General features: G+C 43.3%; 1 protein-coding gene across 1 annotated transcript in view; it reads left to right on the forward strand.

The window, feature by feature from the left end:
* The first annotated feature begins 1,779 nt into the window (after positions 1-1,779).
* Positions 1,780-16,812, forward strand: part of LDLRAD3 (low density lipoprotein receptor class A domain containing 3) — a 112,954-nt gene continuing 97,921 nt past the window's right edge. Inside the window, 1 exon segment of the mRNA XM_075712950.1 lies at positions 1,780-1,894. Coding sequence (XP_075569065.1) covers positions 1,780-1,894 — 115 coding nt within the window.

Below are 16,812 nucleotides of genomic sequence, written 5' to 3' on the forward strand. Positions count from 1 at the left end.
GGCTTTCCCGGCTGCGAGGGCGGGCAGCGAGGCCCGCGGGCCTGCAGCCCCCGCAAGACTTCCCGGCCGGTTCCCGGGCCCGGGGCGTGGCCCCGCGCCGGTCCTCAGCGGCGCCCCGGGCCCAGGACCCGCCCGGGCGGGGGTGCGATGAACCGCAGGCGGGCCGGGCCGGTGGCAGCGGGTGGGCACGACCGTCCGGCGGGGCGGGGCGGCGGCGGGTACCGCCCTCGGGCCCTCCCCCGCCCTCCCTCCGCCCCGCCGCCCCCGGCCGCAGGCTCCGTCGGGACCGGACTGGCGGAGCAGCCCCGAAGTTTGCGGAACGGCCGGCGCCGGGGCCGAGGCCATGTGGTTGCTGTGGCTGCTGCTGGGTTCGGCGGGTGAGTGCGCGCGGTGGCGGCGTCCCGGGGCGCTGCCCGGGAGCGAGGGGGCGTGCTCCGCTCGGCGGAGGAGGGCGCCGGGGCCTCCCTGCCTCCGCCCGCCTCCCCTCGGTGGCTCGTTGCGGGCCGGGCCGGGCCGGGGGCGCCGCCGGCCTCCCCTCCCCTCCCCTCCCCTCGGCTCCTCTCCCCTCCCCCTGGCGGGCCGGGCGCGGGGCACCGCCTGCGCCGTGGCTCGCTGGGTGGGCCGTGCCGTGCCGTGCCGTGCCGTGCCGTGCCGTGCCGGGATGCCCGCGGCGGGGGCGTGCGCGCGTGTCCGTCCCCTCCCTCCCCACAGGGCGTGCTCGGGGTCGTCCCGGCGCCCCCGCCGCCGGGGGAGTGTGTGGGGCCGGCGTGAGGCGAGGCGCCCGGAGGGGTTAGCGGGGCCGGGGCGGGCGGGAAGGTCCCGGGGCGGCCGTTGGGGTCGGGCGCCCCTGGGCCGAGCCGGGCGTCGAAGCCGCTGCCGGGCCGAAGAGGCCGCGGCCCCGCTTGTGCAGCCCGGGCCGGGCCGACCCGGGGCCCCTTCTCCCTTCCGAGGCCTCGCCGGGGCGGAGGAGGCCGTCGCGCGTGCCGGTCGGCTGGTGGGGCCGCAGCGGGCTCTGGCCGGCGCGGCGCCGGGGTCCGTGCACCCCGGTGAAGCGCTGGAGCCCTGCCTGGCTTCACTTGGGGTGTTGAAAGGGGATTTCCTACTCTTTATTCATATTCATCTTTGTAGAAACTCTTTTTTTCCCCCCACGGTCGGCATATGCCTGTCAAAGTTGGCGAGTTGATGATGATTTGTGCAGCTTTGCTGCAGGTGTGAATTATTTCTGCAACATGATCTTAGCGGGCGCTTTTCCAGACAGTGTAAGTAGCCTGGCTGCATGCTGCTGTGTCTGTTTCTGAATTGCGCCTTGCCGATGAAGTGATGACACACAGTGGGTAAAACTCAGATTATCAAGTTCAATTTCTTTTTTTCTTTTTTTTGAAGAGTATTTGTTGTCATGAAGAACCGATAAGTTTCACAGCTTCCACGATAAAAGTTTGTTTCGAGTTTGGTGTAGATGGCTAGGAAGGAGGAGAAGCCTAACAGGACTTACACTGTTTTGTAATTACATAACCGCAAGCTTCATCTGCGACATTCATGAGTCTTGTGTAGGTTTGGGTGTCTTTGCGAAACTATTTCAGCAGTTCCTTTTTTGGAAAGCTTCAGGCAAAGCTCAGGTTTGTTTATGTGGATTGTGTTGCCTTCTTCCTTATTAATTTCCATTTTACTACAGTAATGTTGCCAAAATTTTACCTAATTATTAATAGCAAGGTATATACCTTTCCATGTGTTGAATGTATTTGCTTGCAATATCACCCGTAGATGAACACGGAGGGTTCCATGCTACAAGATGCTGATCTTTACATATGAAGATTTCCCAGCCACCCAAATCCCATGTTCCTGCTCCACCTTGGCCTGGGGGCAGCAACCAAGAAGACCTGTTTCTCATATGGAAGTTAGTTCTTCAGCTTTTCGACTGCAAACTGCCGTTCTTGCACAAGTTACCCTGCAGTTATTTAATCAGAGGCTCAGGCTTACTTTGGGACGGATTCAAAGAGCTATCTGAAACCTTTTTTTATAATGTGTTCTGTTTTTATTTCGAAGAGTAAAGTATGGGGTCTTTGGGGATTTGTTTTTTAAATGTTGCTTCTTATGTGTTTTTGGCATCCCCTGCAAGCTTCCCACAGGGAGAACTAGTTTGTCTCTGTGCGGCCTTCACTCTGTTTTGAATTTTAGTTCTAATAACTCGTGAAAATATTTCTTTTCCTATTGAGTCTTTTTTGGGTACAGATGGGAAACCTTGAAACCCTGGGGATCAGTTTCTGTTAACAGAAAATAAACACTGTATAGTGTCTGTCTAAACAGTTGTTCTGTTAGCGTGCAGAAGTAACTTGACTAGGATTGTGTCGGTGAAGATTTGCAAGGCAAAGTTTGATCTTTTATTTGCATCTTTATTCTTAATATTACAGTTGGGTCAAATAGTGCTTCTCATCCTGAAAGACCTAATCTGCACGGGAAAGGTTTTATCTTGTTATGATGTATAGTGTGAACTTATACCAAGCTGGTTTAATTTGTTTGTAATTGCAACTGATAATTGATCAGAAAGAGACTATTGATCTGAACCTTTAACCTCTGTTCCCTGCACAGGAGCTCCCTAATTCCCTTGCTTTCCTTTTCTAGTCCCCACCTCATTTCAAGTCTCATCAAGCTCTCGGGTGCGTGCACACACATGCACACACAGCCTCTGTCATCTCTCTGTGTTCTTGCCCATATAAGCAGGTTATGCTCAGCTCTGATCCCCTCCTGCTGCCCTGCATGTGCCACGGTCTGACCTGGTTCCCAGTGCTTCACTTTGGCTCAGTGTCAGCCCAGGAATTGGTTGGTGAATGTAGGTTGGGTCCTGCAAGGCTTCCAGTTACCAGCTTAGACTGTAACAACATTATCAGGTTAAGTAGAAGGTTTGTTAGTTAGAAAACAGACATCTATGTTTTATCTTCTTCCACAGTTTGTATTACTGAAGTAATACAAGCTGAGCTACACACAGTTACAGTGAGTTTAGGAAAGGATTGCCTCAGAGAATTGCAAGTATGCTATAGCTGAATAAACCAATAAAATGTAAACAGTCCCTAAAAGAAAAATGAACTCTGTAATCCTGACTATCACTGTGCTGTATCTTCAAGACTTTTTTTTTTTTTTTTTAATTCAAAGAAGCCTAAATCTACTGGACACGTTCTGAATATGGATTTATGTAGTATTTTCTTTGTAGTATATCATCCTTTAAGGAGCGAAATGATGGCAGGAGTCACAAATATTTAGCTAAATGAGCTGCTTTGAAAAAGTATGATAACAAAGTGAATGGAACAGGAAGATTACTTTTTTCTGACAACTACAAACCTTCCTGTTCTAGCTGTGAAGTAGGTCTTAAAAATGTCAGTCTTCAACTGGCTGGAGAGTCAGAATGCAGTACACAGCTGGAATTCCTGAGTATGGTCCCCAGGATGTCACAGTTCAGTGTAAGGACCTTTCTGATGGGTAAGCCAAATATATAATGTAGATATTATAGCTTTTAAAATATACTCAACTTGCTCTGTAGTAATGGGAGGCTTTTGTGTCTTGTTCCCTCCAGTCTTTTGGTCTAATATTGTTGGAATGGAGACCCTGTTCAACAGACAGCATAAACATGCAGGGCCACACATGTACTTGCAATTTGCAACTACTTCTCAAAAGCTTGGGAAAAAACAAAACATCCCCAAAATCAAGCAGGTGTAGGAGCTGCTTGAAGACTGATGTTACCACATTAATCTGCATTGTGTAATGTCTGCTACCTTAAAACTTCAACATGCTACTAAGGATATTTCCTTACATGAGTCTTCATTTGCACTGACATTCAGAGGTATAGCTTTTAGCAGAATTTTTTTGCTGAAAACCTCTATGTACTGCATGGGAAGAGCACTGCTGAATACCATTCTGCTTTACTGCTGTATAAGTAAAGAGAGCAAGAAAACCACTCTCTACTTGGAGACTCGTGTCTGTCCTGTGTATACACTACATCTATTTCATATTTTTGATGCAGTCCTCTTAAAAACTCTTAAACTGGGTCTAGTGCTTCGTAACCGGTGTTTGTCTCTCTCAGTACACAAGCCAGCTGCGGGCTTGTGTAGCACATCAGTGCATTAGAGATGGACAAGGATTCCTGTAGTAGCTTTGGCAAGTCAAGAAACTTCCAACTTGGCAAATAGGAGAAATAGGGTGATACACAGCAAGCATGGGATATTTGCTGAAGACATGTCTGTCAGCAGGAAGGACTGACCTTAGTGCAAAGGTCCGCATCCATGCTGAGGAGAATGTTTACAATTTCTTGCAGGAGGTAGTGCCCACAGACAGGTTCTCTCAGATCAGTTTCTGGTTATCAGACATTTGAGGTTTGAGGCTGTTGTCAGACTTTACTCTTGCAAGTACGTTTTTGATGCAGGGACTGAAGTAAGCAGATGATGATTTTGTGGGTTTCATGTAAATTTCAGGGATTTTGAATAGTGTCAGGGAAAGGGATGTGTCCGTGGCTAGACTTCTGTAGGTGCCTGGTGGGGAGTTGCAGGGTTCAAGAGCTTCCAGCTGTTCCATCCCACTTGGGATAACTTTCCCACAACAGTACCCTGCAGTTGCCAGGGGCTGTGAGGGTGAAAGCATGATTGCAATGTTGCAGTCACATGTTGTGATAGGAAGTGGAGACTGTTAACTATAAAATAGGTAGTAAAAATGCACCTTTTTTACAAATGTGAAATAAAACATTACAAGCTTACAGTCAGTCTGCAGTGCCTGATACACTGGGAGACTAGCAAGCTCCATACTTCTTTGGATGAAAAAATTTCCTGGTGATACTATAATATGGTTATTGTGACAACAGTAACCTGCATCCTACTTCCATTTGTATGCTGATTATCTACCGGTGAGAAATAAAAAGGCTCCCTTTGCTGTAAATCTGGTAAACTGTAACAGGGAGATGATGGTTTGTTAGGCAGCAGTGATGAAATGAGCTGAGGTTCAAGCACCTCTGTTTCAGGGCAGTAGTGTAGGAAGGCCTAATAGAAAATTAATTTATCACCTGGGGACAGACTTTGTTTTGTGTTTGGGGTTTTTTTAAATTTTATGTTATTTTTCCAAACTGGTAAATCTTAACAGAATAGTTTCTGTGATATATCCTGTCCTGTGGTTGCTCTGTCTGTCTGTGTAAGCAGAAATGCAGTAATGGAGCAGGCCTGAAAAATCTGTAGTGTGAGATCTGCTGTGATGATAGCAGTGCTCTCCATTTCAATGTCTTGTCCGTTGTGGAAGCTAATGATGAGTTTTCTGAATTGATAGGAAACCTTGTAGGCTGTCACTGTTCAGTTGTCCTACGTGCTGCAAACTGAATCTGTGGATGTCCTCCCTTTGGTAGAAGGCGCTCTGTGATAAGTATTTAAATGGGCATTTTCAGGGTTTGAACTTGAAAACAGTTTCATTATCAGCAGGTAGGTTTTGAAGATGAGGAGGGAGAAATATGTCTAAATATTTGTTCTTGGTTTTGGGCATTTTTGTCTTTTCAAGTATTGAAGCAAAACTCTTCTGCTCTGGCAAGATCTCATAACAGATTATGCTAAGATGCAGAATGGAATATTTCAAGTGAAACCAGTTTTAATGATGTATTTTAAGGTATGTCTAAAGTGAAACATTGAATGATGGACTGCCTTTTGTCTGAAATGTAAGCAGATCATTGCTGGAGGTATAGTCAGCTGTTAGTATAATCAGTTTATCATAAATTTACTGACTGCTGAAGAATTTTTGAGGGGGAGCTCATATGTGTTTAAAAAATAAACAAAAAAGATGAAAATTCAAACAAATAGCTTAAGAAGAACAAAAATACTTGGCAAACACCCCTGCAGAAAGCATTTAACTAAATTAATATTTCTGATAAGGAAATTTCTAACTTACATGATCAATGGAGGTTTGCATTTGCTGTGGACTGAGTGTGTATCCAGATACTTGCTGCTTTGACATGTAGAAACCTGTTAAACTGCAGTAACTTGATCACGTGTTTGAGTGGGTTTTTTCATGCAGCCTCTTGTGCTAGTAAAACTGTCAGATTAAAAGGCAGTTTAAGCCAACCTTACGTTGCATGCAATGTTGGCTATCAGGGCAGAAAAGTCCTTTTAAGGGAGAAGATGGTGCAATGCTAATCGGTTTTGGTGTGTGTTTGTGTTTTAATTTGCACATGGGAAATGTTGAGGCAGTTGGTCTGCTTGTTCTTGTTCTCGGCTGCTTGCACAGATATCCACATTTTGATTCCAAAGGAGCATGTGAAACATGATATAGACACACAAATTGATATAGTTATGAAAATCCATGTATTTGGCAAGTTGCACTTTTTCCCCCCCTTTTGTAAAGCAGGGCAAGAGTTGGCAACTTGTAGTACTCTTGCTTGTCCAGGGTACTCTTCACAGGTAACGTGTTGTGCAGCACTGTATTGAACGTGCTAGCTAGTGGCCGTTTCATAGGAAACGTGGTCATTGCCCGCACGTGGCTACAGAAGGTGATACTTCAGCTTGTGTTTCTGAGTTTGGAGGCTGCAGATAGAGTACAGTCTTAGGACTGGTATTCTGCTGCTGTTCTCCTGATGCATGAATAAGTTATGTCATGGGCTATTAAACATTGCTGCAGGTCTTTCTATAAGCTTAGCTAAAATTCTGCAGCTAAAAATAGCCATTATTTCTCAGATTGTGAATGCCTTTCTTGTCAAATTCAGACTTCGTTTCCTTTCTTTCTTTGCCTGTATCCTTGTTCTCTTGTTCCAAAGCTGCATGCTGAGGACTTAGTCTACACTTGCTTCTTTCCATGCTTGATTTGTCTGACCTCCCTCCTCTTTGCATCTCAGTATCCTTTCCTCTCTTTTTTCTTTGTGCCTCATGTCCTCACCTGAAATTGTACCCATTGGTGCATAGTTCTAGCCATGGATTTCCTCATCATGCTTTTGACTCTGTACTTATAAAAGAAAAAAGCTGGCATGTATGCTTATTATACCTATATGCTATATGGTAGGATTGTATGCTTCTGTAGGCCAAACCTGCAGCTAGGAATTGTCATCTTTTCCCTTGCCTCTATCTATTGCAAGTGCTTTGCATCACTCTGCTGCCCTTCTTTGGCTGCAGTTTAGTGTCCCAATTCATGTTGCTATAATGTAGTGAGTACCTTTCCTCTACTTTGTGGTCCACTTCATCTTTCTTCTTGATTTGGATCTTACATTCAATGGAATATGAAATCGCTGATATAGGAAACTTTGATGCATAGGATGATCTTATGCTGCTGGACTTGCCCTTCTCCTGCCTGTCTTTCCCCCTATCCATTGCTTAGTTGTGCTGTTTGTTAAGGCTCAGGTTTGGGCTATCTGGAACTTCGACTGTAGCTGAGTTTGGAAGGTGGTGTTTGGTTAGAGCAGACTGCTTGGGACTTGGTCTCCCTATGTTCTTGATACAGTTTTACAAGTGAATTGTGCATCTTGAGCAAATTACTCAATTTCTCAGGGATCATTCATGAAGTACAGTTAATATTTACTTGACACACAATGCGAGGTGTGCACGTATAAATGGCTAAATAACTTGTGAATGTGGGCACTGATATAAAATATGCTAGAGCAGTTCCTTGTGTTGTTAAATATGCAGTGTAGCTCTACTTTGCTTCACCTGCCAAAGCACATCAGTTCTTCATGAACTGATACATTGATAGAGTCAGTACTTAAAACCTCCAAAGGAAAAATGTTGCAGTCAATTAACTTCAAAGGCAAAATAACTCCTCTAACTTGCTAACCAGTCTCCTGTCAATGGCACAAGTTGCTTTTGTGGCTAGGGCCAAAACTATATGATCTTAAGAGCTGGGTGGAACTGCACACTACTTAAATATATGGTCTAACTGGAACCTGAAGTGTATGTATTTTGTCTTGAGGAGAATGGCTGTCTACCAGAAGAGTTTGGGGCTCTGATGCTGATCTTGTGTGGGTGATCTTGGGGATGGGGGACTAAATCTTCTGTGATCCGAACAACAGTAAGAAACATGTCTTATCAAGGACTTGGCATCATGTAAAACAGTCTACAGCTTTGCTTGTTTGGGTAACTGGAAAAACACAATACAGATGCTGAGATCAAGATCCACTCAGGCTGGCAGAATGCAAACTGTGTTTGTGAAATCCTGGAGTCTGGAAGAACTGTACTTACTACTCAATCAGTTTTAAAAGACTAAGTCATTAAACTAATTAGGCATAATTCAAAATTGGCTAACAAGCAACAACAGCGTGTTTGTGGTGATTGCTGTCTATTCAAACTCAAAAAAAGGATTTTTTTTTTTCTTTTTCTTTTAAGACAAGCTTTTGAAACGTGGAAAGAAGATGGAGAGGGACAAAAAAAGAGACGTGGGTGATACTAGTTACATTTCTTAATAAAGTGCTGGCTGAATTTCAAATACCTGATTGTGAGTGAAATAAAAGCCTGTATGGAGTTACAGGTAGAACTGTAAAAAAAACCCGCCACCCCCAAAAAAACCCAACAAAAAACCCCACAGCAAAACCAAAAAAACCAACCAAAAAACAACTAAAACCCGAAAAATGCCCCAAAACCACAAACAAAACCCCAAACAAAAAACCCCCAAAAAACCCACTGTGAACTTTTAAATGAACAGATCATTCACTTTACCATGTAACCGAGGTTCTGCATGTTAAACTTGACCTTTATGAAATCAAGTCCTGTTGGAATTCTGATTTACATTCTCCAAGAAATTTTTGCTTGCTAGCCCTCTCTTAAAAGGTGAGATCTACCACCACTTGTTAGGCATTTTCAATCTTGCAAATGTACTGGCTTTGAATATCAGCAAGTGTGAAGGTAAGAGAAAAGTGAAGCCCTGTAATGTTTCAGCCTGTGCGCTCTAAAACAAACCACAAGCATTTGTCCTTTTACAGTCAGATGGAGGGCTTCCCAGTAGATCTTCAAGCAGTATGTGAGTTTCAGGAATCAATTCTTTCTTGCTCCTCTGAAAAAGGAGCCACCATGTGCAATGAACAAATCAGGAGTGTACTTCTGATCAAAGATCAAAGTGATCTGACTAGAACATTAATAGAGTACCTGGAAGATAAAAAGGACATTGATAGTAGAGTTCCTAAGAATATTTATAAACAATACAAACTGGCAGGACCAGTTGTACGCTAAAAATCTTCCATGAGAAGTGCTAGCTTCTAAACTGGAAGTTTGAGGTAGACTGTTGTCTGCTTTTTTTTTTCTCCCCCATAAGGACTCGTGACAGCATCACACTTCTTTGAAATATTTTTTTCATTGCAACCTTTCTCTTCCAAAAAAGAGTCCAGAATAGTTTCAGTGACCTTACTTCATACTTGAATTGTATGTCCAAAGAGCACAATAGCCATTTTTCTTCCTCCTTCCAGTTTTCATAAAATGTAGAAACAAAATGTTTTACAGCTTAATTTCCTATTTGCCCTGCAACTTGAAGCAATTTTTCTGAAATACCTGTCCTTTTCAACAACTGAGATGTTAGTAGACATTTCATGGAGAACTCCTGATTCAGAGTTCCTGGATGTAGGCTCTTTTGAGGTAACATCTAAAAGTGTTTGCCTCATAGTTACATCAAGAGTCCAGTCAAAAGTAGTGGGTACTTGATGACATTGCTTTGCACAGCTATACCTTTTCATCAGTCTCACTTTCTAATAGAGCACAGAAAGCTTTTGCCATTCTTATGCAAAACTGTGCATATTAGTTACAGCAGAAATGCCCAGTGTCTCTTCCTGCAGCAGCTTTCATAACTTTTAAGCTTTCAAAGTTAAAGGCTCTCTACTTATTAATGACTTCTACATGAGTTAGACTTAAGTGTCTAATCAGATTGGGTATCCTTAAAACTTCTAATGGGACGCTTGAAAATCTGCCAATGGACTATATATGTTTTCTGATTAATTGTTTTAATGGAGCTCTGCCTTGCTGTTTAGTTAACAATCTACAGGATAGTCTTGGGCTGCTTACTTTCCAATTTCCTTGTGTTGTTTGTAGATAAATGTCCACCTTATTGGAGGTTAATGGCCGATTAGCTGAGTCAAATGAAATCTGAAAATACAAAAAGCAGTTCTGGTCACTGGCAAGATATTCTTGTCCTAACTGAGGTTGAATCCAGTGTTGCTGGCCTGCTGACTGCCACTGTTCCTTCTAAGTAGTCTCATGGGAAAACTGTGTTCAGCATGTAAAGCACAGTTTAGCTAATTTTTCCCTGCAGTCTTGGTGCTTCATCTGTTTGCTCATCAACAATTGCAAAATTAGGCAGCTAGCTTTTGTGAACAGACTTTCCCATTTAAGAAGTGATCAATGTAACTTCCTTTGGGCCTGTACTGAAGAGACATGTGTAAAGCCCATCAGATCCTATAAAAATTAAACCAATGTGACTTAGACTTCTAAAATACCTGGTCGTTATCTCTGTTTTGGATGAGAAGCATGTCTGATACAGGATATCTCAAAAGGCCAGTGACTTTTGGGAAATAGGGTGCCCTTTCCAGCTTTGTCAGTCTGGCCCTTGAAGGTGGGGCGAGTTGGGTGTTTGCAAACACAAGCCTTCCAAGCTACTTTGCGCAACTCTATAAGAAAACTGACTTGGCATAGATTTAGTAAATATTCCAGTGTTGTTTACTTCAGTTTGGAAGGACTGTGTTGGCCTGTTGTTTTGGAAAAAATGTGTTATTGAAATGCTGTAGTAAATGTTCTCTAACCAGAGAACAGTTTGAGTGAGCTCAGCTGTCAAAATTAAACCCTAGGTGTAAGCAGTTGTACCAAGAGCTAGTCATTGCGTGTTTCCAGTGCAAAGTCATGCTGGATACCTTGAAATGTACAGATTCATAATCTGTTTTCAAACAAGCTTCCCAAGTCGTTCCCTTTTCCTCCCACGAATCATGCACCAGCATTAAACAAAAGGTATAGGTATGTATGCATGCAAGAGGAAAACAAAAATTGACACCATACCAGGGGTTCTTATTGAGCCCCCATGAGTGTAAATAAGAGGGCAGTCAATTTCTGCATCTAAAATTACTTGAATTTTCTAGGTCCAGGGGATCACTTATTTCTCTAGAGTCACTGTGTGAACTGAGTCTAGTTGGTAGTTGAGCAGGCAGGAATTTGGGAAGTTGGAGTTTCATCTGTTACAGGGTGGGCCTACCTGTATTTTAATTAGAATCCTTGGCTGCATACCTGCTGAAAGATTTTTGGTTATGACTTTGCCTGTTTACTACTGAGGAATAAATTATTTAAGATACACCTGTGGGCTTTAATAGTATACTTTGCATTTTTTATGATGCTTCTTAAAAACCAGTTTATATATTTGGAAAACTACCGATCAGTATATATCTTCAGGTACCCATCTCCTCCGCATCTGAGCAGCATGGAAACATAAATTATGGATGCTTGTGGCATTCCCATGGGATAGGAGAGCATTAGTAATCATTAACAGATAAGGAAAACTGAAGCCAAGGAAAGCAGAGTAATATGATCATGTAAGACATCTGTGGCAGGGCTGAGCCCTGTCTCCCGTCTTCTCACATTCCACCCAGAAAGCTGCCCTGTCCTGAAAGGGATCCTTTTGGCAAGGCTGAACTATGTTGCAAGTACTGACATTACGTTTCTTCCTCCTGAAGCTTACATTGCCAGCATTCATGTCGGGGAGCAGACTAGGAGTTGACACACTAGCATTAAACCATTGTGGTATTTAACCGGGCATCGTGGTGTTTAATGCCAACTGGATGACATGGCTGCCAGTTTGTAAAGCTGAATCTGTGTCTGCCTCAACTCTGGCAACTGCTGTTGACAGTGAAAGCTCTATGAGTGTGAGAGACTTAGGTTTAAGTGCATGTAAACAGTACATAGGGCTGTCTGCTTGGTGAGCTTGATGAAGAATTGGGAAAGGGCAGGATAGATAACACAGTGTGCAGTGAATGCTCGTGTCCTCCTGTGTTGGTTTGGTTTTTAATAGTACAAATGGATAATGGCATTTATACTGGAATGCCATTAATGGCATTTGCATGTGAAAACCTCAGGTGTGAAGTACTGTAGGAGTAGACTGAGTTCTCTTTCCGATAATACTTTTATGTGTTAGTGGCAGGAAATGTGCCTGTGTGGTATTACTGACAGCCTTGAGTTGGCTGGCTAGAATGTTTTAAATCCAAGACCGAATTCCTCGGCTTTCTGCTGAGCTTCTAGTTGAATTTATTTGCACTGGCAAAAAAGTTGGCTGACTTGAAGACATGCTATGTGCAGAATTAAAGTATCTTGAAATAGCAGGGCTTGAAGACCTTCTTTGCTTTCTCAGGGGCAAATTCTGCCACTGAACATATGTTGTGGATCACATTTTAAAGTGTTTTTTTCCCTGGCTCCCATTTTGCTGCCCTTGACTTTGAACACAGCCTTTTTGTTTTTTTTTTCCTGGGTTTTCCTTCCTCTTTTCCTTCCTCTGAAAAGGTAGTAAGATGTGGTTACTGAAAGGATTGAATTTTGTACATGGAGCACTCACTGTGCCTCTCTGGAGTGGGAATATTTTGCACATGGGTAGAGTGGGACACAAATCAAGGTGAAGTGTGATTATGTACAAATAGAACTAAGATAACATTCTAGAGATAATGGTGATCCTTGGCAGTGCATAATGTCAGGCTAATTGTTTGCTGTCTGCCTTGCTTTGTGCCTTACTTAAAATGGAGATACCCACCGCAGTTTCTTTAGTTTCATAAATGCTGGTAAGTGCTCAGTTCCCCAAAGTGAGTGCCATCAATAATTCATTATCACTTAATTGCTGGAGCTGATTTCTGATTGATTTGGTAAGTAGGACGCTAGGAAATGGTATGTTTCCCCTGTCAGTTCCACTTCACTGCTTTTGCTAATATTTCATGGGGGAGTTGTCCGCATGCCTTTTCACTCTTCTTCCATGATCTTTGCCCTAGGGCCACAATAAAACTGGAGAAGCTTACAAAAAGAATGGGGCAAACAGCATCAGATGGGGTTGTGGATTTCTTTTTGCATCAGGAATATGTCCAAGAAAGGCTGAACCCCAGACAGCCTGGAGTTGGAAGGCTCAGCCCTGCATGTACGACACACCATCACTGTGTGTCACTTCTGTTTCTCTTACTTGTTCAGACAGAGAGGCTTTTCCTGGTGTGCTGTCTTTTCTTCCTGCTGGTGCTCAAAAGTGCTTAAAGGTCTGCTACTTTTTTCTGATGCTGTTGTCTATAAGCTTGGCAGTTTCAGTTGTCCCTTTTATATCCCTACTTTGAATCACATGTGAGCTATTTCTGATGGTTTTCCATCATAATGGGAATACATAGTTTTGGAGTAGATGACAGTTCTAGTTATAGTTTGCTTTCTTTATGTGAGGGATGTACTTCAAATTATACAATCAGAGGTGAGGATTTGGAATTATGCAGGTTCTCCTTCCGATGTTTCCTGACTGCAAAAAGAGTGAGTGCCTCCAGTCTCCCAAGGTGGAGTATGGCAGACTTCTTTTCTGGCAGCAGTTTGGACACTAGAGTGGGGAACTTTAAAATAGAAGTCCTGGAAAATACGTGGTACTTGTTTTTATTAGCATAGAATAGCCTCTGTTCTGTGTAAGATATGAACTAAAATACAAATGAGGAAGCAGTGCAGTACATGCCTACATTCTAGGTCTTACGTACGTAGAAATGAGAAGTGGGGACGAACTGTTGGTTTATTTATATAGTTTATCCTCTAGGGCTACTGTAAGCATCTTTCAGCCGCTTTGTTGGATGAAGGTCCAAAGGTAAGTAACTTATAGTATCTTCTGATCACTTTCTTATAGTTTGGGATATTGCAGAATCTGAACTGTTTGAACACCTGTGCAGGGTTTGGCAATGCAAAATGTTCTCAAAGGCTGTGCTACATCCTAAAAACCAGCACACAGTGTGTTGGAACATGTCCTTAATATGAGTCTGGTTTTCCAAGGAGGCATTGGGAATCCAAGGGAATATGTTGTAACTTTTTTTGTTGTCTTTTTTTTGTTGTTTTTTTGTATAAACCTACATAGTTTCCAAATGGATTCATTTCTACCTTAAACACGTATCAAGAATTATTTTGTTACTATTTTTACGCATTTTTGAGGCCATGTGTCTGGGTTCTTCTCTTCTTTAAATGAACCTACATGGATATGTTTCAGTGCATTAACTTTCTGTTTTAAACTGCTATAAATAGCAAAATGAATTGACAACCCAGTTCTCAGGAATAAGTCTTTGTTTTGAGGTATTCTGATGTCTTTAAACTCCATTGAAATGACGGGGCTCGAAAGAATGTCACTGTTGCTAAGCTACTTTGTGGGATTCCCTAGAGGCTACTTAATTCCTGTTTCAATTTCCAGTTAGCAAACTTCCTTTGAAAAGTGTTGGTTTCAAAATGAAATTTCAAATTATGAAATTTCATTAAAACTGAAAGAAGTTATCTTTTCAGCCAGCTACACCTTATTCTGTTCAGTGTCACTCTTACCTCTCCTCGGACTAAGAGGAGGAAAATAACCGGACACAAAAGATGCTGTTACTTTGAGTGAATTGTTTTCCATGGAGGAGTTGCTAAAACTGAGAGTTTTGACTTGAGTTTGTTGTGGCTAGGATATCTTGAGTAGTAATGTGCCTGCACAGTATGTTCCTGAATCTGTTCTTCAATGTCTCACGGAAAAATTTGTAGACTTTTCTAGGCAGCACACTGAGAAGGGGAAAATAGTAATTTTAAGGTCTGAGTACAGTGGCTTAAACCTTCACTTCCACAAACAAAATGCTTGATTCTGTGCTTCTTTTCAGACGTGAGATTTAACAGCTTCAGAGGAGCAATTCCAATGTAAAACTGGTGCAACAGAAGGAGGAATTGAGACTTGGGCTGGACTATGGGGAAGGAGTAATGGGATTTTCAGTGGCACACTGAGTTTTGTGCTCTGGTTGGGGGATACATGGGGGGAAGGAAGTTTATTCTGTCTATACATTTAAAGTTTTACTGCGTTTTTCATCTTGCCATGCAAAATTTTTTGTGCTAAGTAAGTGTTTGATCACAAAGCATATCTGTTAGCATGTGCTTCTGGCTGACAAGGTGCTTCTGAAACACAGAAGGTATGTTGACATATTGGAAAAGTTGTGGTGTCACCCGTCTCTAGCAGTCACTGTGAATGACATGACAATCTGCTGTGTCTGAGCCTGATGAGAAATGTCATCCAGGTACCCAAGTCTGTTGTGTTGGTATTGTTTCAGGAAGAATGAAACATGTTATTTACAGGGTTATCTGAAATACGCTAAGAAATTCTTAATGGGCACTCAAATAATGACAGTGATGAAGCTGCAAAGTTACCTTGCTGGTAGCAGTCTCTGTGAGAAAGTCTTCCTGCCTTTGAGATGAACCTTCCTGACTCCTGAAAGATACTCTATGCCATTGGCAGTAGATTTCTAGAGGAAGTAAGAAATTAGTTTTCACCAGAGAGCTCATTTCTTTGGCTTTGGATTTCTGATTGTATCTTCTTTACAGCCTCCAGCTAGCTGAGAGGACTCATGTTGCCACGGCTGCTTGTTCCTTCTGTGTTACCCCCTCCTTCTCTTTGGAGTCAGCATATGGCATGTTATATATGAGGTACTGATCATATGAGTAATCTTAGTGACCGTGTAAGTGGAACAGAAGCAAAAACTTTCATTACCAGCTTCAGGACGTCTGTGTTTGAGATAGTGTATCATAGATGTGTTCATGTGTCTTTCTTTCAGTTCACGCATGGAATGAACTAGTTTTATTTGGTGGGGGTAACACTTCAGTTGGGTTTGTGCAGTCATCAGATGTAATGCAGTCAATACTTAGAATCATAGAATGCTTTGTGTTGGAAGGGACCTTTAGAGATCATCTAGCCCAACCCCTCTGCAGGGACATCTTTAAGTAGATCAGGTTGCTCAGGTGGTCTCAAACCTGATTATCCCTTACAGTGGGAGGGGCTTTACCCCTCTGCTCCCCATCTTTTGGTCCATCGACTTGGGAGGGGTGAGGAGAGAGGTTGCTGGTGAAGACTGAGGCAAAGAAGTTGTTGAGTACCTCAGCCTTCTCCTCGTCTGTTGATACAAGGTTGCCATTTTTGTTCATCGGGGGGGGGGTGGGGTACACTTTCTTTAACCTTCCTTTTCTGGTTGACATACCTGTAAGAAGCCCTTCTTGTTATTCTTTGCATCCCTTGCCAAATTCAGCTCCAGCTGCACCTTGGCCTTCCTGACCCCATCCCTACACAACCAGGCAGCTTCCCTGTACTCTTCCCAGGACACCTGTCCCTGCTTCCACTGCCTGTGCAGTTCCCTCTTACTCTTTAGTTTGACCAGCAGGTCTTGACTCAGCCATGCTGGTCTATTCCCTTCCTTGCCTGATTTCTTACGCTTCGGGACTGAGAGCTCTTGCACTCTATGGAAGGTGTCCTTAAAGATCTGCCAGCTCTGTTCCGTTCCCCTGTCCCTGAGGACCGTTTCCCAGGGGGTCCTTCTGACTAACTCCTTGAAGAGCTGGAAGTTTGCTTTTCTAAAATTTAGGGTCCTGACTGTACTCCTCGCTTTTCCCATGTCCCTCAGGAGCGTGAACTCCACCAACGCGTGATCACTGCAGCCCAGGCTGCCTCCAGTCTTGACATCACCAATGAGCTCACTTGCATTGGTGACCACCAGGTCCAGTATTGCATCCCCTTGGGTAGGGGTGACTATTACCTGGCTTAGGAAGTTTTCATCTATGCATTCCAGGAATCTCCTGGATTGCCTACAGCTTGTCGTGTTGCTTTTCCAGCAAATGTTGGGGTGGTTGAAGTCCCCCA

This window comes from Pelecanus crispus, chromosome 6 (assembly GCF_030463565.1).
Source record: "Pelecanus crispus isolate bPelCri1 chromosome 6, bPelCri1.pri, whole genome shotgun sequence".
Lineage (NCBI taxonomy): Eukaryota > Metazoa > Chordata > Aves > Pelecaniformes > Pelecanidae > Pelecanus > Pelecanus crispus.